Raw genomic sequence first — 26,218 nt, 5'->3', positions numbered from 1 at the left:
AATCAATTAACTGGGAATTACCATAAACAGTGAATTACACAGAACTGGTTTATTTGAATTTATTCTACCAAATGGCCACGTTTAACAATCTGTTAAATATATGTATTGTTAAAATGTTTATAGTTTTTCTTATCCTCTGTTCAAACGATCATCTTCGACCACAGTTTTCTTCTTGGATTGGTAGATTGTAAGCAATACTATTTATATTTTCTCACAAACTATAATTGAGAATTTATGTTAAACTTATTTCGCTTCTATAAGCTTTTTAAAAAATGTTGTTTCGTGACATGTCGTTTCGAAAGTGATTTAAACGACCATCGTCCCATGTTTTTTGACATAAACGGGCTCCAACAATGAACAGCATGCATCCGTCGCAATTTGGTACAGTTCTCCTAAAGACCAACGATTTTGACAAGCCCTCAGCTGGCGTGGTGAATCGTTGCTGCCCTTTTAAAACTATGTCTAGGTTCACATTCCTCAAACCCAGCGTACCGTCCTTATCCTTTTCCTTTTGGTTTGAAGCTCAAACCTTTTTTTTGTTTTGTTTCAAAGGGAAGGGGACGGAAGAAAGATTCCTGTCTGAAGCGAACGGCTGCCAACCTTTACGCCATCGTCAGTCTTTAAGAATTGCAAATATGTCCTATAAACTTTACTGTGTTACCTACTGCCCCGTATTGTGGTGTGTAGAGCCTTTCGTACCAAACTGAAACAAACAAACTTTCTCTCGCGGATGCGCTCAAGGAGCGGACATGGCGAGTAGTAAATACGTACCCAAAGGGCTAACCTATGAAGGGCTCGACATGGGGCGGTGAAAAGTTCAGCTCAGACAGCCAGTTCGTCCTTGGAATATCAATCATAACGACTGTTGCAGCGCACGTGCAGCGGAAGGTTGCCCTACGACTCGTGCAACTTTCTCCCGACAGTCGGGGAGAGTTTCACCCAACTTCTTGGCGCATTTTCCATACGTGGCCTATGTAGGAAAAGACAGGCCCAGCCCGGATATGTCAGAAATGTGGAGCAAAAAGTAGTTGGCCCTAGTCTCCCTGGAAGGCCGCGCTTGAACCGTCGCTCAAGCGAAGTGTAGTGAAGTAACTTTCGCGCTTCCGGCGTTCCTGGGATCATAGGATTTTGCATGGCGTATTATTTTATCCCATTGAAATGTACCGAAATTGGTTAAATTGCATTGTCACTCACTATGGACACATTGATTGGATATTGGCTGCATCAGTCTGGTTCGTAGCAAACGAAAACGAGTATCCTTTCCGCAAGTAAACTTGTTTGATCGACAGTACTACTCCCGTCTACCAGTAATGAGGCTGCCAAATGTGTCACGATTCATTGTTTCCAATGTGAATCTTAAAACCTTAAATAAACCCTGTTACAATATGCATAATCCGTTAAAAATCATTTTTGGCGCGCTATCTGTTTGAAACTGAAATATTTCCAGCATGTTCATGCAATATTTCATGAATGCAACTTGTTTGAAAGAGCCCTGCGCCGATATCAAGTGAAATATTGAACCGCATGGCATGGTTCTGAAAAACATCTATCTTGTTTCTAATCTATTTGAATTGTGCTATAGTTAGGAATCATAAAATCTCAACTTATCTTATCATTCAAATCGATATCGTACAAGTACCATTTATTGTAAATGACAGATGAACACGAAATTGAAAATCTAATTCGAAACACAATATTAATTTGATAGCAGTTTAACAAGAATTTTATTCGTATTTCAAATGTTTACACTAATCGTAAAATTAGTTATGAAATAAAAACTATTCTTAATTCTAAGTCTGCTGCGACTCTTTAGCAGATAGTCCGCCCTCCAGCTTCTTCATGGGCTGACCGGTGTGCGTGATTGGAATCGCTCTTTCCTCCTTCTTCTCGATCTCCTTCTTAGGACAAGTGATGGTCAGGATGCCGTCGGAGGAAAGCGAGGACACGATATCGTTTTCATTATGGCCGTTTGGTAGCATGTATCGCCGTACGAAGTGTCGCGAGATGTAGCCATGTTCGTCCTGTTTCTCCTCATGCTTGCCCTCGACCACAACGCTCTTGTCCACGTACTTCACCGAGATCTCCTCCGGCGAGAACTGCTGCACGTCCAGATTGATTTGGAACTTGTCGTTTGTGACGTTCACCGTCGAGCCGCTGTCTCGTTTAGTGGCCACGCAGGAGCTGTGCCAGGGCCGGTTGTAGCGACCCGGTTGCTGATTTTGATGAATACGATGCAAGGGATGATGACGGTGCTGATGTTGTTGATGAGCTCTGTGCTGCAGAATTCCTGTTGCGGCGGCCAATGCGGTAAGCAGGTCATCGTCATTGGCTGCGCTTCCAAAATGCGGATCCATCAAACGACTTGCTCGAAACGGACGATCAACCTCATCGTCCCACCAGTTGCGATAGAAAATCGGAATGATTGCCATTTTGCACGACACAGTGTCTTCACTTCTTACTTTGAAATATTCCTTCACAATGCTTTCACAATTTCACAAACAAACTTCGATATTCCTCTACACGTTTTACCTTAGGAGTCGCTCGTTCAAATGATGCGTTCGTTGCGTCCGCACCTGCGATTATATATTGCGCGTGCCGGAGTTCATGAACACTACAGATGTTTCCCGAAATGTCGAGATCGATGAACTCACGGTTTCGAGAACGATGAGCGAACATTCAAAATGCTTCTAGAATCGTCTAGAATGTTTTAGGAATATTGACAGCATACAAGAGCAACAAAGTAGGTTTAATGCAATTCAATTATTAATAAAAAGTGGAAATTTTTAATCTTTACATCTTTTTCTATTATTATTTCTTTACCGAACGCTTGTTGCGCGCGTACACATTTTTCTCACGAGTGAAATATTTCACATGCTTTTCAACCCCCAAGGAACTCACTACGCCTTTCGAGAATCATCCGCGTTGTTCGTGCGTCTAGCGCGTTCATCTATATAAGCGCCGCGATTTCGTTGGAAATTCATCAGTTTAATTCAAAGCAAGCGATAGAAAACAAGCAATCAAGTCAAACCAACCGATATTCGGGCGGAAATTCAGCGATAAGTTGTGAACCAAGTGACAGTGAATAATCGATTCTATTGCAATAACCAAAGTTAGAGTGATAATAGACAGAAGTATAGTAAAATCCAGTGAAAATGTCGATCGTTCCAATTTTCTTCCGTAACTGGTGGGACGACGAATGGGATCGTCCACTGTGGAGCTCCCGGCTTCTGGACCAGCATTTCGGAGGTGGTGTAAGTGCGGACGATCTGTTGAACGCCATGGCATCGGTCGCCGACTCCCACAGCCGCAGACTGCAACAGCAACAAAGCGCTGGACGCTACAACCGGCCCTGGCACAGCTCCTGCGTGGCCACTAAACGAGACAGCGGCTCGACGGTGAACGTCACAAACGACAAATTCCAAATCAACCTGGACGTGCAGCAGTTCTCGCCGGAGGAGATCTCGGTGAAGTACGTGGACAAGAGCGTTGTGGTCGAGGGCAAGCATGAAGAGAAACAGGACGAGCATGGCTACATCTCGCGACACTTCGTACGGCGATACATGCTACCAAACGGCCATAATGAAAACGATATCGTGTCCTCGCTTTCCTCCGACGGCATCCTGACCATCACTTGTCCTAAGAAGGAGATCGAGAAGAAGGAGGAAAGAGCCATTCCAATCACGCACACCGGTCAGCCCATGAAGAAGCTGGAGGGCGGACACTCTGCCAAAGAAAATGTAAAAGCTAAGGCCGAAGGGGAGAAGATGGAATCTTAAGTCTGATGATACAATGTAATTTATTTCAATAAAAAGAATAATTTTAATAAACTGTTACGTAACATTTCATTTTACGTTGTATTTTGTTTGAAAATTGCAAATATTCGACATATATTTGATACATATCTATTTACAGACTTCATCGTGTTAAAAAGTTCTTTTGTTATTTCTAATCAAAGAATGGCAATCGTCGCTTTTGTTTCGCTGCAAGTGTTCACATTTAAATTAACTATCAATTTTTTATTTCAATTCCCCGATGCTATGTGGTTGAAAAGTATTGGCCTTGCAAGCTGTTCGGCAGATATTTTTAATCTATTTATTGAAGAAACTGAACTACAAGGGCGACATTTGGTTTCATACGTTCGATGGATTGTGGTTTTCTGTGCGAATGCACTTCCATATAAATGGATATATTTTTAGGCTTTCGTGTAGGTTTAACACCGAAGATGTGTATAATCTGTCGCAAAATGTTGTATGCTATGCATTACAATAACTTAATTAAGTATTGTTCTTTAAATATCATTGATAGAAGAAGAAATATTGTTGTTTGCAGCGTATTACAGCTTAGCTTCAGTATTTTACTGATCTTACTATTTTCATATGAAAGCTTACATGATCGTTCCCCAATATTGTAGTAAACAAATGCTTTACTCATCGGGGATATCATCGGTCGTTGCCCTGAACCAAAAATAGGATCAAACTTGGCAGTGGAGTCGAAAATGGAACATAGAACTACTATTACTTATACTCTTACACAGAGAATTACGATGCAACGATCACTCTACGAGCTTTACACATATTGTTCTGCAAAGTTTATCCCTAAAAGGCTCATGAAATTTATCAATCATCCCTACATATGGCTTGTAGTAGCTTGCTACAAGCGTGTTTGTGATCCATTGCCCGGCGGTTGTGTTCAAGTTAGCATATGAACTGGGATCCCGGACCCGTTTAATCGGTGTGACTCGTAAAGTTTATTGTATATTTTTAAATAAATGTAATTAGGCAATCTTAGTAGAACCAATTCGAATAAGAAAGTTAAACGTATTATGATATTATCTTCTTCTTCTTCTTCTTGGCGTAACGACCTCTTGGTCATGGTCATGCCTGCCCGTTAAGGGCTTACGAGACTTGTTTCCCTGTTGTACGTGGATAGTCAAGTCCTCTCGTACAGGGGAGGGTCCGGTCTCGGTTGGGATTCGAACCCACGCCGTCGAGGTGGTGAGCCCCGGCGCTCATGGGCCGATTTTCTAACCGGCGCTACCGCTCGGCTGTCGCGGACCCCCAAGTTGAGAAAGTGTACAGTAGTTTTAAGTGGTCTACAATGTTCCTGTCATTTAGTTAGGATAGCTAAGATTGTGAAGAATCAAATTAATAGCGCACTTTTTTTCTCTTTCATGTTCAACAATATTTTTTCAAATATTTCATGGTTGTTTACTTGTCTTCTACAGTTAGAGCATTTTTGTGCAAACTCGCTTGTTCAAACAAATTCATCTTCAACTTGTACCTTGTAAATATTTTTTAAGGCACTTAGTTATTTTAATCCCTCTTAAAACATAAAAATCCTTTGCGTTTCTTTCTTTCGGTGACCTTCTAAACCATTATGTTTACAGGAATAATACAAGAAAGTTAGCTACTAAATAAAATGCCACAGGCTGTTGGTTTTTCAGACTTAAAGTTTTAAGCTAAAGAAAAATAATAAGATTTAAAACAATCTGCATTCTTTGTCCATGCGGAGTCTATGTGAACCTAGTTTTGTGTTTTTATTTTACGGTGATTTCAGAGTTTTTTTTGTGTTTACTTCTTTTGTTTTTGTTTGATACATAATATCAGGATCAAACTTGGCAGTGGAGTCGAAAATGGAACATAGAACTACTATTACTTATACTCTTACACAGAGAATTACGATGCAACGATCACTCTACGAGCTTTACACATATTGTTCTGCAAAGTTTATCCCTAAAAGGCTCATGAAATTTATCAATCATCCCTACATATGGCTTGTAGTAGCTTGCTACAAGCGTGTTTGTGATCCATTGCCCGGCGGTTGTGTTCAAGTTAGCATATAAACTGGGATCCCGGACCCGTTTAATCGGTGTGACTCGTAAAGTTTATTGTATATTTTTAAATAAATGTAATTAGGCAATCTTAGTAGAACCAATTCGAATAAGAAAGTTAAACGTATCATGATATTATGTATCAAACAAAAACAAAAGAAGTAAACACAAAAAAAACTCTGAAATCACCGTAAAATAAAAACACAAAACTAGGTTCACATAGACTCCGCATGGACAAAGAATGCAGATTGTTTTAAATCTTATTATTTTTCTTTAGCTTAAAACTTTAAGTCTGAAAAACCAACAGCCTGTGGCATTTTATTTAGTAGCTAACTTTCTTGTATTATTCCTGTAAACATAATGGTTTAGAAGGTCACCGAAAGAAAGAAACGCAAAGGATTTTTATGTTTTAAGAGGGATTAAAATAACTAAGTGCCTTAAAAAATATTTACAAGGTACAAGTTGAAGATGAATTTGTTTGAACAAGCGAGTTTGCACAAAAATGCTCTAACTGTAGAAACCAAGTAAACAACCATGAAATATTTGAAAAAATATTGTTGAACATGAAAGAGAAAAAAAGTGCGCTATTAATTTGATTCTTCACAATCTTAGCTATCCTAACTAAATGACAGGAACATTGTAGACCACTTAAAACTACTGTACACTTTCTCAACTATGAAACCAAAGTTTGAAAATAAAGTGTTTAATGGAATTGTTTGAAATCTTTATTTTTAACGAATACTTGGCATCATAAATAACTTAAGTTACAAATTACAGAAAGTGAATCATATTACATAAATTGTTTCAGTTTTTAACATTCATAGCTTCTTTGGCAGAGTGTCCGCCCTCCAGCTTCTTCATGGGCTGACCGGTGTGCGTGATTGGAATGGCTCTTTCCTCCTTCTTCTCGATCTCCTTCTTAGGACAAGTGATGGTCAGGATGCCGTCGGAGGAAAGCGAGGACACGATATCGTTTTCATTATGGCCGTTTGGTAGCATGTATCGCCGTACGAAGTGTCGCGAGATGTAGCCATGCTCGTCCTGTTTCTCTTCATGCTTGCCCTCGACCACAACGCTCTTGTCCACGTACTTCACCGAGATCTCCTCCGGCGAGAACTGCTGCACGTCCAGGTTGATTTGGAATTTGTCGTTTGTGACGTTCACCGTCGAGCCGCTGTCTCGTTTAGTGGCCACGCAGGAGCTGTGCCAGGGCCGGTTGTAGCGTCCAGCGCTTTGTTGCTGTTGCAGTCTGCGGCTGTGGGAGTCGGCGACCGATGCCATGGCGTTCAACAGATCGTCCGCACTTACACCACCTCCGAAATGCTGGTCCAGAAGCCGGGAGCTCCACAGTGGACGATCCCATTCGTCGTCCCACCAGTTACGGAAGAAAATTGGAACGATCGACATTTTCACTGGATTTTACTATACTTCTGTCTATTATCACTCTAACTTTGGTTATTGCAATAGAATCGATTATTCACTGTCACTTGGTTCACAACTTATCGCTGAATTTCCGCCCGAATATCGGTTGGTTTGACTTGATTGCTTGTTTTCTATCGCTTGCTTTGAATTAAACTTTTTTTTTTTTTTTTTTTTTTTTTTTTTTATTAAAGAGATTTTGCGCCTTAACGGCGACATTCATCTCTATCTTAAATTAAAGTTACATATTAGGGAAATGTTTGGAATCATGGGATAGTTTAAGGAAAGGATTGGGTGGGGAGGGGAACAATATTGCCTTAATTTAAATTTAAGATTAGGTTTGTTTTTCATTTTTATTTATTCTTTCCTTTCTGTTAAATTTCTTTATATATTTTAATTTCTTTCAAAAATTGTATGATGTTGTCTTCGCTTGTGGGGTCGTTGCTGAGGGCGGATTCTAGGTTTGGTGGGATGTTGAATTGCTGTCTGGCTGTAGTATGGGCTCTGCATTCAACTATGATATGATTGACGGTGAGCTGGCATCCACAGGTGATGCACATTGGTGGTGGGCTGTTCTTCGTGAAAAGGTAGCTATGAGTCAGTCGGGTGTGTCCTATTCTGATGCGGGTGAGGATTCGTTGGTCGCGTGGTTTGGGTGTGTCATTCCATGGTAGTGTGGTTGGTTTGATGCTGTGAAGTTTGGCGTCGATGAGCGATCTCCATTTGCGTTCCCAAGATGAGCGTACTTCGTCTTGGGCCCAGCGAAGGAGGTCTCTCTTTGGGAAAGGTGTCTCGATGGTGTCCGGTTTCGCTCGACCTTCGTTCGCCAATCGGTCGGCGGCTTCGTCTCCAGCGATTCCCATGTGACTCGGTATCCAGCAAAGGGTGATGTTCCGAGTGGCTAGGTGTTCGTCTATGGATTGTATGTAGGGATGTCTTGATGTTCCTTTTTCTATTGCTTGAAGTGCGCTTGCGGAATCTGTAAATATAACGTTAGGTTTGTTGTCTATTGTGGCCTCATCGGCCGCTATTAGGAGGGCTAAAGCTTCTGCGGAGAAAATTGATAGATTATTATTGAGTTTAAGACTGCTAGATGTAGTTTCCGAGTATATTCCACATCCGGTTTCATTCGCTTGAACGGAACCGTCTGTGTAGATGTGGTGATGTGTTTTGTACTTGCCATTGATGAGCTGCTGGAAGAGTTGTTGAGCAATGGTGGGATTGTAGTTGTCCTTTTTAATGTCTTTCATTGTCCAGTCTATGTTGGGTTTTGTTGCGTTCCAGGGTCTGTCTTTGAGTCTGTTTAGTTTTTCTATTTCTAAGAGTTCGTTGGTGGTAATTTGTTTGAAGAGGGTTTTGGTTCTGTTGGTGAGGGGCTGAGCTGGGAAATTTTTCTCGTTGAGTCGTGCTTGTGCTGATACTAGTCTATTGAGTAAAATGTGACTGAAAGGGAGCTGTCCGGATTCGCAGATTAACGAAGGTATGGGACTGGTGCGGAAAGCTCCTGAGATTTGTCTCAGGGCCTGGTTGTAAATTTTCTCTACTTTGTTTTGGATGTTAGGGCCGCCTCTAGAGTAGAGTTCGGCGCCAAATAGTATTTTCGGAACAAGCCAGCCGTTCATGATCTTCAGCAGGGTTTCGCGAGAAGCTCGCTTTTTACCGCAGCCTAGATACTTGAACAGCTGTAGTTTGTTTTTGGTGGAAGATTGGAGATATTGAGTGTGTGGTATGAAGCTAAGAGTTGAGTCAATGACTACTCCTAGAATTTTGGTTTTTGTTACGTTAGGAATTCTGGAGTTATTGATGTATAGTGGTTTTGAGCGGCGGGCAGAAAATTGGGAAAAACAGATAATTTTGCTTTTCTCAGGGGAAATGTCGTAGCCCGTGAAGCGGGACCACTGTTGTAATTTGTCGAGTCCTTTCTGAAGAGATTGTTGTGTTTGTTTCGGTGTTGAGCCGGTAGCTATCAGAAGGATATCATCGGCGTATATGAGTGGCGTGATGTTTTCTGGGAGTGAGTTTATAAGTGTCTGTGTTGTGATGTTGAATAGTGTAGGGGAGAGAATGGCGCCTTGAGGGACACCATTTTCTAACTGTCTTACTGATGATCGGGTGTTTCCTATTATTGTCTGAAAGGTTCGGTCTGAGAGAAAGCTGGAGATGAAGGAAGCAAGGTTTCCTCCGATGCCCCAGCGCGATAACTGATCTAAGATCGGGTATCTCCATGCTCGATCAAAAGCCTTGGAGATGTCTATTGTTGCACAGGAGATTTGTTCGTTTTTAGAAAAAGATTTCTGGATTATTGTTTCTAATGAGGCGAAATAGGATTCTGTACCGCGCCCTGCACGATAAGCGTGCTGAGCGTCGCTGAGCAGGTTTTGGCTTTCGAGAATGTAAACCAAACGACGATTTACCATTCTCTCTAGCACTTTTCCTACGCAGTTTAAGAGTGATATGGGGCGATAGTTTGTTGCTTCGTGTGGGTTTTTGTCTGGTTTGGGTATGGGGACTATTAAGCTATTTTTCCAGTTCGAAGGTATATTGCCAGTGTGCCAGATGTCGTTGTATATGGATAAGAGGGTCAGTTTTCCTGAATGGGGTAGATTTTGAAGCAGTGGGTAGCCGATGTCATCCGGTCCTGCAGACTTCCCTTTGCACTTGTAGAGTGCCCAGGTAAGTTCTGCAGCGTCGAAAGGTTTGTTGTAGGGAGCGTTCGTTTGGGTAGGAAAATTGATTTCGTGGAGTTCTGCTGTCTGTTTGGTCCTTTGGAATGGGATTGAGTATTGTTGGGTAGACGAGGTATTGTAAAAGTGTTCGTTGAAAGTTTCTGCTATTACTGCTGGGTCTGTGGTGTACGTGTTATTCAGGTAAAGGATTGGTTTGGGTTTTTTGTAAGTTCCGTTGAGGAGAGAAACCCGTTGCCACATTTCTTGACAGGTCATGTCTGGGTTTATTTCTTCAACGAAACGTCCTCTAGAGTCTTCTTTTGCCTTTTCTGTGATTATTTTTGCATGTTTGTTGGCTGTCCGATATGTTTCTGCTAAAGCAAGGATTTGAGGGGTTGTTGGAGGGTTGTTTTTGGTTGCTCGGCGGAGCATCCTTAGGGCTTTTCTACGGGATTTTATGGCTTGGGCTACGTCCGCGTTCCACCAGGGGTTGCGTCGTTTTCTTGGTTTGTTGGAACTTTGGGGAATGAATCTATTTGCTGTTTGTTGAATAAGGTTTGTAAATTGTTCTGCTGTCCAGTTTTGTTGATAAGTTGTGCAAAAGTCTATTTCCTTTTGGTAACCAATCCAGTCGGCTTGTTGATATATGTACTTTGGGCGAAGTTGGGATTCGGAAGGATTGTCGTTAAGTTGCAGCATGACAGGGAAATGATCACTGCCATACGTGTCGGTTTCTACGTCTGTTTGTAGTTGTTGTGTTAGTTGGGAGGATAGTATTGCCAAGTCGAGTGTGCTTTGATGTCCGTTGTGTGATGAGATTCTGGTGGGTTTGTTTGGATTGGTAATTATGAGGTCATTTCTGATGGAAAAATCAACTATCACCCTCCCCCGTGGCGTGATATGGCTACCACCCCAAATGGGATGATGACTGTTGAAATCTCCAAGAAAGACGACTGGTTTGGGAACTTTGTCTATTAGGTCTTGTAGTTTTGAGTTGAGATTAGGAATGTTTTGGTTTTGGAGATAGATGCTGATGAAGGTGGCTTTGATTGGGCATTTTAGTTGTACTGCTACGGCAGGGAGGTCTGTGTTGGTATTGAGTGTTTTGTGAGGATAGTCTTTGTGTATGCCTAGGCAGACATTGTGATGGGGTGGATTGGATTCTTTGAAATACCATTTGTAATTGTTGTTTATGTGTCTTCGGGGGTATGCTTCTTGTAATGATATAACAATCGGTGAATGTTTGTCAATTAAAAGTAGGAGGTTGTTAATATTCGAGTTGATGCTACGTATGTTCCATTGTAGTGCTAATTTGTTTGTCATTTTTAAAAAGGGGGTTGTTTTCTTATTCAGATAGTTTGTTTAAGAGCGTAGGTCCGTTAGAATGTGTCTTGGGGCTTGCTAGGGTCGTTTCTTTGAGTCTAACTCGTGTGTGTTTGTTAGCCGTTCCGCTTTTTGTTCTTTTTGGTGTCTTTTTTGGGAGTGTTTTGGGTGTCGCTTTGTTTGGGTGCAAGTTTCTGTGATTTTTTGTTCGTTAAGCGAAGGTCTTCTTCGGATGAGTTTGGTCGGGTGTTTCTGCGTTTTTGGGTTGTTTTCGTTTCGTGTTCCTGTGTATTGTTCGAGGTGGAGTTTGAAGTTTCGGAGTCAGATGTCGCGGTGGACATCTCTTCGTCGGATTCTTCAGTGTCTTCAGTTTCGGTGGTTGTGTTGTTTTGTTCAAGTTTTTCCGTAAGTGTTTTTATTTGCAGTTGGAGGGCTGCGACCAAGGAAGTAAGGTCAGCGATTTGTTGGTCTCGTGGGTCGATTTTCTTCAAAGCGTCAAGTCGGTTGTTAACTGATTTTCGGTTTTGTTCTTCGTACTGTTTCCGTGCTTCAAAAAATGTGATTCCACAGTCCACTTTGATATGGATGATGTTTTGTTCATCAACATATCTTGGGCAGGAGCGACTCAAAGAGTTGTGGTCTCCGTCACAGTTCTTGCACTTCGGGGCAGCATTGCAAGTGCCGTGCGCGTCCTGGTTACAGTTTGAGCAAACTGGAACAGGCGACGGGCATTTTGCTTTGCTGTGACCGAATTTGGCACAGTTAAAACATTGCATGGGTCGGGGGTAGTAGGTCCGGGTCTTTATTTGTAGTAGTCCAATGCGGATGTTTGTGGGCACGAGCACTGAATCTATAGTTAACAGGAAAGAGTTTGTCTCCGTTGTTTCGTTGTTGTTGCGTCGCAGGAATCGTCTAACTGCTGTCACTTTTTGGTCCACTAGGTTTTCCAGGATTTCTTCGTCCGTTAGTCCTTTTAGTTCCGGGCATGTGATGACACATTGCACGCGGTTTAAAAATGGGTGTTCCGTGATCAGTACGGGGGTATTGTCCAATAGCTGCGTGATTGTCTGTAGTTTGTCAAATTGGTTCTTAGATCTGGTTTTTAATAAATACCTGGTTCCTTTGTTGATCGGAGCGCAGGGTTCCATATCGCCTACAATGCTGGTTAAACTTTTGCTGATGAGGAACGGGTTTTTCGGCAGCTGGAGTCCTTCTGGTGCTTGCAGGATTAAGTAGAGGAGTTCGCCATTTACTCCTTTCGGGTCCATCCATTCCGGTGCTAGGCGTCCACGTTGATTTTCTCGGGGAGAAGGATCTCCCCAAGGCGGTGTATGACCCGCCATATCCTGGGCGGGTGTCAGTGACTTGGAGAAAATTTTCTTTTCACCACACCAATGTTAAAGTCCGTCCAAAATTCCACCTTCAGAGATTCACTTTCGTCACTCTCAATCTCACAGGTACTTGTACACACTCACAGGTAAAGTCACTTTCACAGGTACTTTAAGCTGTATGCTCGAGGCAGGTAGCTGAAGACACGACTGATTTTCACAAGCACTTTCACTGCACTGGATGCTGGAGGTAGGCTGCTGCAAACACGTCTGCACTGCTCGGTGGTTGAAACAAGAGTGATTAGCACACAATTGCTAGCATGCGACTACGATTTGAATTAAACTGATGAATTTCCAACGAAATCGCGGCGCTTATATAGATGAACGCGCTAGACGCACGAACAACGCGGATGATTCTCGAAAGGCGTAGTGAGTTCCTTGGGGGTTGAAAAGCATGTGAAATATTTCACTCGTGAGAAAAATGTGTACGCGCGCAACAAGCGTTCGGAAAAGATATAATAATAGAAAAAGATTTAAAGATTTAAAATATCCACTTTTTATTAATAATTGAATTGCATTAAACCTACTTTGTTGCTCTTGTATGCTGTCGATATTCCTAAAACATTCTAGACGATTCTACAAGGCGTTGAGCATTTTGAATGTTCGCTCATCATTCTCGAAACCGTGAGTTCATCGATCTCGACATTTCGGGAAACATCTGTAGTGTTCATGAACTCCGGCACGCGCAATATATAATCGCAGGTGCGGACGCAACGAACGCATCATTTGAACGAGCGACTCCTAAGGTAAAACGTGTAGAGGAATATCGAAGTTTGTTTGTGAAATTGTGAAAGCATTGTGAAGGAATATTTCAAAGTAAGAAGTGAAGACATTGTGTCGTGCAAAATGGCAATCATTCCGATTTTCTATCGCAACTGGTGGGACGATGAGTTTGATCGTCCGTTTCGAGCAAGTCGTTTGATGGATCCGCAGTTTGGAAGTGCAGCCAATGACGATGACCTGCTTACCGCATTGGCCGCCGCAACAGGAATTCTGCAGCACAGAGCTCATCAACAACATCAGCACCGTCATCATCCCTTGCATCGTATTCATCAAAATCAGCAACCGGGTCGCTACAACCGGCCCTGGCACAGCTCCTGCGTGGCCACTAAACGAGACAGCGGCTCGACGGTGAACGTCACAAACGACAAATTCCAAATCAACCTGGACGTGCAGCAGTTCTCGCCGGAGGAAATCTCGGTGAAGTACGTGGACAAGAGCGTTGTGGTCGAGGGCAAGCATGAGGAGAAACAGGATGAGCATGGCTACATCTCGCGACACTTCGTACGGCGATACATGCTACCAAACGGCCATAACGAAAACGATATCGTGTCCTCGCTTTCCTCCGACGGCATCCTGACCATCACTTGTCCTAAGAAGGAGATCGAGAAGAAGGAGGAAAGAGCCATTCCAATCACGCACACCGGTCAGCCCATGAAGAAGCTGGAGGGCGGACACTCTGCCAAAGAAAATGGAAAAGCTAAGGCCGAAGGGGAGAAGATGGAATCTTAAGTCTGATGATCGAATGTAATTTATTTTAACTGTAAGTTTAATAAAATTATAAAGTTACATACAAATTGTCAAACTGTGTTTTTTTTTCGTTGTGTATTTCAAAATCGATTGGAAATTTGTATCAATCGGACATTTACAAGCATATGCGTTAACATGGTCCAGTAATATCGAATCCATTTTTCGATATTTTTATTTGTTACTTCACTCACTAATTTACTCCAAATCGGATGGCCGACAGTCGTGTGCATTACAAACGCTTGGGACCAATGACCTCCAATAGTGGCCTAAAAGCAGTGTAAATGCGGAAGCAGTGAATTGATGTCCGCATAATAAGTGTAATTCCCTCCCACCAGGCAACTCGAAGGCCTATCATCATGCAACTGGATAAAAACTAAACTAGAGATTGGTAATGTTTCTTTTATATTTGTTTTATTTACGTTCCATGTCACTTCAATGCCGTCGGTAGATACCGTTCAATTCTACTCTCATCGGTGCCATGCAGTCACGCACAAACACGGACGCATTTTTGTTCTAGAGTGAGATTGTTACTAAATAAACCTAAAAACCACACTAACTGACGTACCGAAATGGTATGCACACCAAATATGAGATAGTATGTAAATGTAAGATAAACAGGATACTAGCTAAAATAAAATCCCCACACCAGGCGAATGCTGCATGAGATGCATGAGGACGTTTGGGTGTATTTTTTTTTTTAATCTTTGCTATCGTGTCTTATTATTTTTTTTATCCTGGACTGACAATAAAGCTCACCAACGAACCTACCTAAATTTGCAGAATAAAGAATAATGGAAATGCAATGTGTTATAGCTTTTGGTTTTTTTTAATTTCTCATTATTCGCAGATTTATCTGTCGGTTTCTATGTGTGCTGTATGAAGTACGCATTTTCTTCCTTTTCGAGAGAATGTACCAGCTTATCATTCTTGTTTTTATCTTAGCTGTTTGCTAGTTATCTAGAGTCTTTAAACACCGACATCGCCTGTTAAATTTCTATCTCCTCTGCACCTTGCAAAGCTGATGCATTGCAGCTGGTGCATTTCATATCTATTGTTCAAGATATTTGGGTGTTTTTTCATACTTGTTCCTAAATCGCTATTGCTCACGTACGCAGTTTCTAATGTACCAAAGAAAATAGCGGTTGAATAATATAGTTATAAAAAATCATAGCCCAAATACAATATATGGAATGAGCACAAAACAACAAATCTTTGATAAAAATGCAATTGTTTCTGACTCATCAGTTGAATGTTAGACGAGTATCGAGAAACACACAACTACTAATAGATATGACAATGAAGAAAGTTTGGTTACCGATAATGATACACCGTTTTTTTATCAAAAACATTTCACACATCTATCCCAATAATGAAAAAAATGGTAGATTCACAAAACCAAGAACATGCCTTTTTCTGTTCCTGTACTTTGAAACACTCCGGAAAATATGGGGTTTTATCCTGTAAATATCCGTTTTTCTCAAATCAATGCAGGCATCCCCCCATCACGGACTCTCCCTGTTACAATTTTGCATTCTGATCATTATTGTTTCGCTCGCTTTCTAATCCTTCCGGGCTTTTCTTTTTTTAACACCTTCGCCGCCTTCTACGTACTTACTATCTACCGGTGCGTCACTAGACGATGCTTCTTCTTCCCGTGCAGTTACCTCCGGTGCAAGTTCCACCTCCTCGTCGTCGTCCTCCTCTTCAGCTTCGTCATCCTCATCGTCCTGATCATCGTCGACTTCAGCATTGGACGATCCATCAGCACTGCTCGTGGATCGTAGCAATGGCGGCATATCGGTGTCTTGTTTGAGTTCTTCGTCCTCATGCTCGCCCGAAGGTATTGGACTGTCTTCCATTTTCTTCCTACGTCCAACTTCTGCCTTCGCATCAGCCTGTTAGAGTTGACATTACACATTGGTAGCAAAATAATTGGTTAGCTTTGTGACGAATAAAAAGTATGTTGCAACATTAACTAGCGGGAAAGTTTTACCTTGGCGAAGCACAAGAAATAAATCATGAGCGCAACTGGCAAACCTACGACCACTACCAACACTGCCCACATCCATGGGTTGTTATTGCAGTACTTCAGCACACGGGAGACGACTGTTTCCTGTAGAGGGAAATTGGCCAAAGGGAAAATATGTTGGGAGTGAACAAGCAATACTTTCATAGGAACTACGTCTCGACCTACGGGAAAGCGATGATTAAATTAAACAGTGTGGTCAGAGGACCTGCGACCGGGATACTTTTACACAAGCCAAAAACGGGTAATTTTAATGAAAGTCAGTAAAAAATTGTAAACCTCTTTATCTCGACGAGACCATAGAAACCAGACGTAGGCAATCAATGGAATTGAACAGTACACGAAATAAGCTGTCCAGTACGCTGGCTTGTAGTTGATATACTTCATCGTACGATCCCAAAGTGTTTGCTGCACGTATTCGTATACATATGACAAAGAAGGTCATTCAGATCATGTAAACCATATGACAAATAATTCTAAAACAGTTTTCTATCCAGAAAATTCAATTTGTAACTTCCTTTACACTTCGTAGTTTAGATGCCAATAGCATAGTTTTTTTTATCCTTTTTTGTAAAAGTTGTCTTTGTTGTCACTTTTATGATGAATATTATAAATCGTCTACCACTTTCAACTTACCGCTTGCCGATCGAGCGTCCTAACTTTGAGATCAAACGTTTGCGCAGCCCATTCATCAGCAACGGCCACATCATCACTTATGAGAATATTGTCGAAAAGAATATCATTCGACATCGACCAAATTTCAATACCGACGGCAGCCTAAAACAAAACAAACACATTTTCTTACAAGCTCTACTCCATCACCAGTTGCAGTTCACGCTTACAATCGAAATCATCCGGAAGGGAGTCAAATCCTCGAAAAAGTCTGGATTCGGTATCTTTCGCGGAGCCCACTTGCCCTGATAGTTGACGTTGGCAATAAGCGGCGGACGCCATTTGCCCTTATAGCTCGGGTTAGCAATCATCGGCGGTTTCCACAGACCACATCCGACCGCCTTCTCGCACAATGGGTTCGGGATGAGCGGAGGTTCCCATTCGCCGTCCATATCGTTATCCCAGTCGTCTGGTTTAACGGCATTGCTATCAGGTACCATTTCCTCGACATCGTCGAGCCAACCGGCAGGCTTGGAAGCCTTCGGATCCGCGATCTGCGCCGGTTCGTCTTCGTTCCAGTCGTCGGGCTTGGTTGCGTCCGGATCCGGTATTTTCTCACGATCGTCCCAGTTTTGTGGCTTACGATCTTCAGGATCGTCAATCTCGGCCGGAGGATTCACGGCTGGTGTAAAACTGGTCAAGAGCGATCCTTCATTAATGGGTTTATGGTCCACGTTTATTGTGTACGTATTATCCGGGCGTACGATCAGCTGGTATAGATGTGGTCGTTTATCTTTGAAAGGGTCATCTAGTCTGTCCCTAAAAACATAACACAGAAGTAAAAGTAAAATAAACATACTCAAAATAATAATGCAGGACACACACACTATTTACTTACTTCTGCTTGTTGCAATGTTTCTCGGTGATGGTACCATTCACAGGATTCACGTGGCGGAAGATGAAGTGAAGCTTAACATCGTTGCCGCACTTATCCGGCCCAAACATGATGGTGTATGGAGTCTTATCGTGAAACTGAAAGAAAAATGACTATCTGAATCTACCCATACTCAAATGTTACCCGTTCGTGTGCTTACATTCTTCAAATCTTTCGTTTCGTCTCCAGCTGAAAGCAGTTTTATGTAGGATCCGCCACATTCTTGCCCTTCCTGCAGATTCACTTCGTACTGCACGACCAGTGGTTTTTCATTGAACACAAAGGGGCGATTGAGACGAGATGATATAGCAGCATGCTTTGCTTTTGATTTCAACACCAGACCGAAGTCGTTCGATAGGATAGGCCGTTGTGGTTGCTCCACGGACCATTCGCCATCGTACTTGGCCACCTCTTCGGCTGCGTCATCTTTTATAGCTTTCGACTTGGTCCACCGTTTTTCTACATCGTCAAAGAGATCGTCGAAATGCTCTGCAAAGTACACACGAGATGCATCGACCTTCGGCGTTACGTACAGCTCCGCATCCTCCGAAAGCTACGGATAAGTAAAATGATATTTATTTCATTACCATTTCAGCTGCCGTTTACTTGCATCACACTGCCGAAACCTACCGCGTTTTCAACATCCGCAGAACCTTCATCGTCACCGTAAACAGTGGAACAGTTTAACACCAGTACGGCACACAGTAAAACGGCTCGGAACGGCAGTGCCGACCACCGAGGCCTGTGCAATTTCATCATGCTTGTGTAGACTATGTCGACAGCTTTGGCTTACTGCGCTGATTGCCCTACTAAAATCCAACCTATCCTCAGAACCGAATGACGACCAACTTCAATGAACACACAAATTCGATTAGTACACGTATGACAAAACTATGAGCGCATGATCTCTACGGCCTACTGTTCAGTGTCTACCGGCACACTCGTGACGATAAATTGCGGATGCAAGGGGGTGGGGTGAGAGTTTGTTAACCCGCTTCCCTGCCTCAACTGCCTGTAGAAGGAAAAGAACAAAACAGACCTCGCTTACTACCGTATCACACTTTGTAGGCTTCGTTTTTCTACATATAATCGAATTAAACCACCCCAAAATGGCACAGACACAATATTTAACAAATTTCTACATATTCCAGTTACCTTAAAATCGCTGCTTTGTAGGCGACGGATTCGGATATGTTTTGTAAAAGCTGGGTAGCAACGGAATGACTAGGGCCGACGGAAGTCGGTAATCTTCCTGCCGAGAGCAATTACTCTACTTTTCACTGACGAATGTAAATAAAATTCTTCTGATTTTCCGTGCTACTTTTTCCGTAGAACGTCGCCGACGAACAAACTAGTGTTGGCAGAATCTTGATTCGGAAGATTCGAAGCTTCGATCCCTAGACGGATTCTAAAGATTCGAATCCCATTTGACAGATTCTAAAGATTCGAATCCCATCTGACGGATTCTAAAGATTTGATTCGATTAGGACTCGAATCAGATTTGATTGTTTTGGGACGCGATTTGATTCGATTCTGACTAATTCAATCATTGATTGTACAATTGTTAAAGTCACAAATAATATGAAAGATCGGTAAATTTGGTAGGCACGCATGATATGATGGATTGGGACTCGGATTCGAAGATCCGGATCTCAGAATGGATTTGAATCGAAAGATTCGAATCCCTTTAGAGATTCAGTTTTCCCACCACTAGAACAAACGTCGTAGCTGACTTCTGTGACGATAAGCGGTTCTGCGTTTAAAGACTCAAGTCGGGAAGCTACATTTAAATTTAGCTCGCTAGCAAAATCATTTTAGTCAAAGCTTTTGCATACACAACTATATAAAAAGCATCGGAAAAAATGTAAAAAATATAAAAAATAACAGTTTATTTCATAGATTCTGTGTAAATTGCGATAATCGCGGCAGATGTTCAAATTACGATCACCTAAAATGACAGCTTAGGTTGGTAGCTTTGCTTGTCACATTCTCGCTGAGTTGCTGCTTTTCGATGGAGTTTTTCTGTATCGCAGAGTCGCGTTTTACCTGGCTACGATAGAAGCAGTGCTAGTTTACACGTTTAAATACCCCTTTTCATGAATAAGCTTTAACGTTATTTGCCCTCGATTGTTTTGAACGAGTCATCTATGTAGGGGCAGAGAAAAACATACAATTCTACAGAGAAAACATTCAGTAAATCTTATGAAAATCAACCACCTACTTCAGCCGAACTTTTTCGGTCCCGAAGCGTCCGTGGAAGATGAGAAAAACGCGGCAAGCCGCTGAATTTTCTGAACTGAGGGTAAGTAAAACAGCTTGCTTAGTAAACAAATTTACGTACCAGTGATTGTTGATCGTTTTTGTTTTAACTCTAGGGGCATTTAAATAATTGGTCCAGTTTTGTCTACTTTTGTCTTCCTCTATTTGTCTACCTTAATCCTATATTTTTTGGGTTAGATACAAAAGGAATGAGTAAAGCTAACTAGGTATGTTATGTATTAAAGCTAAACTTTGGAACTAATTGTATTGTACATAAATTGCATCAAATAAACAGAACGATTCCTGTGTCACAACGATCGAGTCGTTGTTTCATAGCGCTAGCATCAACAAGCGTTCAATAGTATGTGTGTATGTGTGAGTTTTTTTATTGCTATAGTCAATCTGCTAGCAGATATGAATCCATTTTATAGTTCTTTGGTAAATAGCGTGATAGTGTGCTCAATGTGCAGTTAGGTGATCTGTGTACATATGTACATGGTCCTCTAATGTGTGTTGCATTTCTCCAAGGGCTATTTTGTCTATGCCCTGCCTGGATTGTTCAAGGGTTTAGTTCAAAGTTAGTTGTACGTGTAAGTTGCGGATGATTGGGGTAAGAAATATGTTTTTTTTTTCTGTAATAATAATATTAAGAACAATAAAACCACATGGGCAATTTCGTTTGACAGCGCGCAAAGTTCTTTCCTGAGGAAGACATTTCGCAACTTTTTTTAATTTTTGATCATCCAAATTCCATGTGGTTGCATCGAAGAGCTTTGGTAGCCAACCGATCCTTGGTAGATTACTGATAGTCAATACTTCTGCAGGTAAATTCTAGAAACTCAAAATAAGATCAAATATCTATTTTCAGGATTTGGTGCATCAACTCAGAGTGTCAGATCTACAACAGTTGCTTGCGGAGAATAACATCAGCCGTAGTGGTCGCAAATCCGAGTTGATAGAGCGGGTTCTTATATTGCTGCGACAAAATATTTCCGTACTGAGGCATAAAGTGCGTGAGTTGCATCGTAAAGCGTAAGTTTGCAGCTTGGTCCCAAACCCTACATCTGTTGAGTTTATTGGTAGTTGTGCGTTGCAAGCTAACAGAGGAAGCTTCCCGGGGATCGTCTGCTGTCTAGTCTCACAATCAAAATTTCTTTTGCAGTCAACAGGAGGCGCAAGAGGTGGCGGCCGCGAACAGCATCTCGGCAGGGTCGGATCAGCTCGCAGCCAACGTATTGCAGTCGGTGCAAAACAATCCACGAGCAGTGCAAACGCTGTTAGCCTCTGGTGGGCCCCATCTCAACGCCACCACTAACGGTGCTCTCGTCAACAACAATATTCACGGTGTAAGCAACTCCCGTACGGTTCCAGGGATGTACCAGCAGCAGTACAATAACGCCGTAACAAACGACAACCGCGTCAGTACGGTACATGGCAATGGAATGGAAATTCCTCCTTACAATTTCCCAGTACACAACGATGTGAAGCTTAAAAAGCTTGCCTTTTTCGATGTCCTGGCCACGCTGCTGAAACCATCCACGCTAATGCCCAGCAATAACACGCAGCGTAACCAAGAAGGATCGTTTTACTTCCATCTAACGCCGCAGCAAGCGGAGGACATCGCACTTCACCGGGACTACCGTAATCTGTCTAAAGTTGAGCACGTCATACAAGTACAGTTGCGGTTTTGTCTACTTGAGACATCGTGCGAGCAAGAGGACTACTTCCCGCCGAATATTGTAGTGAAAGTGAACAATAAGCTCTGCACCCTGCCGGTAAGCTTAAGAGTGAACATATTTGTTGACTAAACAAACACTTCTTTCGCTAAAGGTTGCTTGGTCTTCCAGAACCCCATTCCTACCAACAAACCTGGCGTCGACCCAAAAAGACCACCGAGGCCAGTAAACATAACACCACACGTGAAGATATCGCCGCTGTTGGCAAATCACATCTCCGTCTCTTGGAACACGGAGTACAATCGGTGTTACGCGGCCGCCTGTTATTTGGTGCGCAAATTATGCTCCGTTACGCTGCTGCAGCGCATGAAGCAAAAAGGTGTCAAGGCAGCGGACTATACGCGTGCGCTGAGTAAGTGTTAAATTATAAAAGTAGATTGAATTGTATAAGCATACCAATTTGTTGGTTTTTTTAATTTTTTTTTTTTTTTACTTTTAGTCAAAGAAAAACTCAACGAGGACGCAGACTCGGAAATAGCTACTACGATGCTAAAAGTGTCATTGATTTGTCCTCTCGGAAAAATGCGCATGACTACTCCATGCCGGTAAGCTTTGAACGAAAAGGAGTTTAACTTATTGCGCCCCCCCTAACGTTCGATTTGTTGCATTCTTTGGTGTTTGAAGAGCTTCCACCTGCTCTCATCTTCAGTGCTTCGATGCTTCATTGTATCTACAGATGAATGAAAGGAAACCTACCTGGAATTGTCCGGTGTGTGACAAACCGGCGGTATATGACAATTTAGTGATCGATGGGTAAAACTTGTTTCTCTGCGCGCTCATTTCATGTTTCATGAATCTTATAATTGGTTTATATTTTATCAGTTACTTTCAAGAGGTACTAGCATCGACCAAACTTTCACCAGAGGACACGGAAATACAGTTGCACAAGGATGGATCGTGGAGTACGCACATCAAGCAAAGCGAATCGCTCGATGACTCGGTTGGTAAAGTGGTGCAGAAAGTGGAAGTCATATCGGACGATATTGGTGAGTGCCTAAGATAGGCAATAGGTATTCGGAGTAGCCGCTCGAACACTCATGGATTTTCTGCTAATTTAATTGCAGAAGTAATAACTACGGATCCTCCGAAACATAGCATTGTGGCACAGGCATCCGTCATCTCGACCAACGAACCCAGCTCGACGTCGGGTGAAACGGTTAGTGGATATCTACTGGTTCCAGCTGATCGAATAAGTCTTGATTTTCAACTTTTCATGATTTTTCATTTAACAGGTCGATCTTACAATCAGTGATTCCGATGACGATGCTCCGAAAAAAAAACCGGCAAACAATCGCTCGAACAGTAGCTCTAATAATCCAACATCCTCCTCATCTTCTGCCGCTCATGCTGGAACTTCCTCTGCTGGTAATGGTTCAGTTACTCGCTCAAAACTAAACGGTAAGTCTCAACGGACTAGTTTTCATAACAAACATACTCAAACATTTGAACAATACTTTGGCATTTTGAAAACAAATGTTACGTTCCGTTTTGAACTCACAAAAACCGTAGTAACGTTCCTTTCACTGTTTTTTCATCGGTCACAATGACGGATTGAAACGTATTGGAGGTGGCCTAGATAAAAGTTTTACTTTATCTTTGTTACACACTTTCAAATTTCTCCATTGTTGATGGACTTCGAAGAGTTGGAATCGAAGAATATTTTCATCCCCTGTTTACTATAAACGACTTAACTACATATCAAGAGCTCCAATATTTAACAAGTATTTATTATTCTTTATTGCATATTGAAGTTTGTGGCCTTTTCCTTTCCTAAATCCTAAATGATCTTTGTTTTGGCCCATCAAGTCCTGCCCCCCCCCCCCCCCCCCCCCCCCTCATCCAAATAAGTGCATTACGTCGTCAAGAGAAACTGAACATATTTGACTTTTCTCTGATTTATATTAAAAGTTCTCCATTGTGGCATTTTCTCAGACATCAGAAAAATGATATGTATAGAGAAATTTTGAAGTGATAAAAATATCAACTCAATTGGTTTTAAGTTGGTGTAGCACTTGTTTGGATTTTATTTTCATACAGCCATATTTCAAATTTGAACATTTCGAGACATTAATGTAAGCAAGATATGTAGTTATTTTGATGTATGTTGAGATTGGCACAATTCGAAGCCTAATTAAACTAATACAGTCGCTGTTCGATAGAGGCTCTTCTATTAGAGTTGAGTTTGATTTCTTTTGTTACATATTCTCTTTTTGTAAGTTTTATTGAGTTCTTTATATACTTTTATTTTTTATTAGCACATTATTGCGTACTATGTAGCTTGCACTACACAGCTACTTATTTAATCATTGTTTTGGGAGTTTCGTTAAAGAGTCTGCACACATTTTTCGTTTCCCTTAAAAACTAATATTCAATCAAAAAACGCATAAACTACACATAAATTATCGATTAGCTAGCCCTGGCGCTAACCGCATTTGCTAATTGTGGATTGTTTTCTTCGTGTCTCTTTTTCTCTTCCTTTTTTTCTTCACACATTCTGCCACCGCTCTTACGCACCCAGAAAAACACCACCCCGTTGGAAGCGAGAGTGTGGTCATCACCGAAGAGATATTAGATAGCGAAGATAATTAATCCCAGGGGAAATAGGAATGTAACGTTGAATCGCATAGCGATCACTACGATACATACATGTCCATAAAGTGGTGGCAAGAACTTCGATCAAAATGCAATTGAGCTAAAAAACAGCGCAAACGAACGTTCCAACTCCTAACGATGATACTCTTGAGGGGGAGCGTGTTTACGTGAAAGGCTGTGTTATAAAAAGGGACACTTTCCATTTCAACCACGCTGATACTAAGATAATAACTGTAAAAGGGGTACTCAAAAAACATATGATGCATCATTTTTATTACTATCAATAACTTGAATAAAAAACACTACCTTATAGTGAGCTAAAAATCCATGATGTGAATTATAATATTGTGCCAAGCACATTGTATATCGCAAACTATACACGCCAATGCCAATATCGAAATTTTTAAATTCTTTGTATTGAACCAGAGGCCTGCATGCAACACAGAGGGTTAAGAAGTTTAATTTACTGTTATTGTTCATGACCCATCGGTTGCATTTGCTTTGTGTTTGTATGATGTTGTTAAGTTAAGTATATGTTGCTATGCAATTTTTATTTATATATTTCATATTTTCGTCTATAAACTCTGGACAACGGTTGGTTTTTATTTAGTTTTTGGTTTTTCTTTGGACATATAAGTTTTGGATTTCACGAGGTTTAATAATACTTTTTTAATGCATGTTCCTGTTGAAGTTTGTTCGATGAAGAAACATAAATTTAATCCTGTGAGTGAGATGTCAATGCTTACAGCTATTTCTGTTTCCCAAGTTTCAGAGGATCCTTCATCATCAGTAATATCGCTTGATTCACCTTCCCCACCTTCGACACCGAATCCGTCACAAAATGGCAGCAATAACGGTAAGAGTATTTTTATCTGAAATTTACACTCGCATATTCAGTGGCTTGTATTTTTTATCGATTGTTTTGCTTACAGACGTTTCCTCGACCACCACACCGTCGTTGGCATACCATGCCCTGACTCAGCAGCAGCAGTCTGCTCTTGCTTCGGATCAGCTGAATTTCCAGTACAATCCTCTTGCCCTGCAAAGGTAAGAAAGCGGGCCGTCTAAAACTTCGCTGTGTTCCAGCAGCATTGACTACGTTCGCACGCCCTAATGCCACATATAGTTGAGTTACCGAGAACCTTTCTGACCGACCATTCCATTGACGGCTGACGTTGCCTCACTATTGAGGTCCATTCTTTTTATTGTACATATTTTTTTTACCAGTCATACTCATACTCAGTTTTTCTTTGCAAACGTACACCTCGAACTGATCTTCTTCGAGGTCTTCTTCGATTAAGCACGCCTGGAACTGATCCGTACTTCAGATAGAATCTTACTTTTCTCTGGTTGAATTCAACTAAAATGGACACAAGGGAGTGAAATGCAGGGATTTTTTCACTGTAGACGAACACTGTATTTAATATTGATAAACTAATGTAAACATAGCGGTAAAGTGTAGAACTTTGTAGTAATAGCTGTGCTAAAGAACGCAATTTACTTTCATTAAAATTGATTGATTTTCAACCTTACTTCGCAGTTTGTATGATTATATCTCAAGGACATGAGGAACCCTCCGGCCGCATATTTCAGTGTACAAATCCGTAAAGCTCAGCCAGTTCTTCTTCCGTCCTTTTCGGTCTGGCGATTTCGAACGCTGTTATGATTTGAAGAAGAGATTCAGAGATCTACTCTCGACTCACGCTGACATTCGGAGCTGAGTATTTCGGAGAAATTTAAAATTATTATATATCTACCGTATAACACATCTTCGAGTGCTCTCTTTTTTACCAAGCGGAAAAAGCTGTTTCCATATCCGGAATCCCGTATGTTAATTTCACGTTTGGCAGGAGGTATTTTTTCACATTTAGTTATTGTAAAGATTAATAAAAAATTTTAAACA

The 26,218-nt window shown here is 41.6% G+C and overlaps 6 protein-coding genes across 6 annotated transcripts; 3 read left to right on the top strand and 3 right to left on the bottom strand.

Moving 5' to 3' along the window:
• Nucleotides 1-1,790: 1,790 nt before the first annotated feature.
• Nucleotides 1,791-2,536, bottom strand: LOC131294571 (protein lethal(2)essential for life-like). The gene has a single exon (XM_058322616.1). The coding sequence runs from the start codon at nucleotides 2,427-2,429 to the stop codon at nucleotides 1,791-1,793; it is 639 nt and encodes a 212-aa protein (XP_058178599.1). The 5' UTR covers nucleotides 2,430-2,536.
• Nucleotides 2,537-3,067: 531 nt separating this feature from the next.
• Nucleotides 3,068-3,796, top strand: LOC131282065 (protein lethal(2)essential for life-like). Its single transcript, XM_058311453.1, has one exon. It carries the CDS (start codon nucleotides 3,153-3,155, stop codon nucleotides 3,774-3,776), a length of 624 nt encoding a protein of 207 aa, XP_058167436.1. The 5' UTR covers nucleotides 3,068-3,152; the 3' UTR covers nucleotides 3,777-3,796.
• A 2,770-nt stretch (nucleotides 3,797-6,566) lies between these two features.
• LOC131285081 (protein lethal(2)essential for life-like) lies at nucleotides 6,567-7,322 on the bottom strand. Its single transcript, XM_058313943.1, has one exon. The coding sequence runs from the start codon at nucleotides 7,235-7,237 to the stop codon at nucleotides 6,635-6,637; it is 603 nt and encodes a 200-aa protein (XP_058169926.1). The 5' UTR covers nucleotides 7,238-7,322; the 3' UTR covers nucleotides 6,567-6,634.
• Nucleotides 7,323-13,340: 6,018 nt separating this feature from the next.
• Nucleotides 13,341-14,168, top strand: LOC131289212 (protein lethal(2)essential for life-like). The gene has a single exon (XM_058318427.1). It carries the CDS (start codon nucleotides 13,473-13,475, stop codon nucleotides 14,136-14,138), a length of 666 nt encoding a protein of 221 aa, XP_058174410.1. The 5' UTR covers nucleotides 13,341-13,472; the 3' UTR covers nucleotides 14,139-14,168.
• Nucleotides 14,169-15,197: 1,029 nt separating this feature from the next.
• LOC131289202 (calnexin-like) lies at nucleotides 15,198-18,731 on the bottom strand. The gene is made up of 7 exons (XM_058318416.1): nucleotides 18,359-18,731; nucleotides 17,889-18,281; nucleotides 17,693-17,826; nucleotides 17,025-17,613; nucleotides 16,819-16,959; nucleotides 16,462-16,590; nucleotides 15,198-16,051 (listed from the first exon to the last, which is right to left on the bottom strand). The coding sequence occupies exons 1-7, from the start codon at nucleotides 18,485-18,487 to the stop codon at nucleotides 15,716-15,718; spliced, it is 1,851 nt and encodes a 616-aa protein (XP_058174399.1). The 5' UTR covers nucleotides 18,488-18,731; the 3' UTR covers nucleotides 15,198-15,715.
• A 1,031-nt stretch (nucleotides 18,732-19,762) lies between these two features.
• Nucleotides 19,763-26,160, top strand: LOC131282142 (E3 SUMO-protein ligase PIAS1). Its single transcript, XM_058311541.1, has 12 exons — nucleotides 19,763-20,030; nucleotides 20,856-21,019; nucleotides 21,150-21,762; nucleotides 21,835-22,075; nucleotides 22,163-22,268; nucleotides 22,348-22,476; nucleotides 22,546-22,709; nucleotides 22,788-22,879; nucleotides 22,956-23,121; nucleotides 25,088-25,171; nucleotides 25,248-25,362; nucleotides 25,856-26,160. The coding sequence occupies exons 1-12, from the start codon at nucleotides 19,989-19,991 to the stop codon at nucleotides 25,881-25,883; spliced, it is 1,944 nt and encodes a 647-aa protein (XP_058167524.1). The 5' UTR covers nucleotides 19,763-19,988; the 3' UTR covers nucleotides 25,884-26,160.
• Nucleotides 26,161-26,218: the final 58 nt, after the last annotated feature.

This window comes from Anopheles ziemanni, chromosome 2 (genome assembly GCF_943734765.1).
Source record: "Anopheles ziemanni chromosome 2, idAnoZiCoDA_A2_x.2, whole genome shotgun sequence".
Lineage (NCBI taxonomy): Eukaryota > Metazoa > Arthropoda > Insecta > Diptera > Culicidae > Anopheles > Anopheles ziemanni.
Note: the sequence above shows the minus strand (reverse complement) of the source record. Positions and strands in the feature narration are given on the sequence as shown.

Bases quoted from the DNA above. Each gene is read 5' to 3' on its own strand.
- LOC131294571 (XM_058322616.1), bottom strand. From the start codon at position 2,429: ATGGCAATCATTCCGATTTTCTATCGCAACTGGTGGGACGATGAGGTT.
- LOC131282065 (XM_058311453.1), top strand. From the start codon at position 3,153: ATGTCGATCGTTCCAATTTTCTTCCGTAACTGGTGGGACGACGAATGG.
- LOC131285081 (XM_058313943.1), bottom strand. From the start codon at position 7,237: ATGTCGATCGTTCCAATTTTCTTCCGTAACTGGTGGGACGACGAATGG.
- LOC131289212 (XM_058318427.1), top strand. From the start codon at position 13,473: ATGGCAATCATTCCGATTTTCTATCGCAACTGGTGGGACGATGAGTTT.
- LOC131289202 (XM_058318416.1), bottom strand. From the start codon at position 18,487: ATGATGAAATTGCACAGGCCTCGGTGGTCGGCACTGCCGTTCCGAGCC. The intron at 17,614-17,692 runs GTAAGTAAATAG...TTATGTTTTTAG, and splicing joins AAACATTGCAACAAGCAGAA to GGACAGACTAGATGACCCTT. The intron at 16,960-17,024 runs GTAAGCGTGAAC...GTTTTGTTTTAG, and splicing joins CCTTCCGGATGATTTCGATT to GCTGCCGTCGGTATTGAAAT.
- LOC131282142 (XM_058311541.1), top strand. From the start codon at position 19,989: ATGAGAAAAACGCGGCAAGCCGCTGAATTTTCTGAACTGAGG. The intron at 20,031-20,855 runs GTAAGTAAAACA...ATCTATTTTCAG, and splicing joins CTGAATTTTCTGAACTGAGG to GATTTGGTGCATCAACTCAG. The intron at 23,122-25,087 runs GTAAGTCTCAAC...CCCAAGTTTCAG, and splicing joins TACTCGCTCAAAACTAAACG to AGGATCCTTCATCATCAGTA.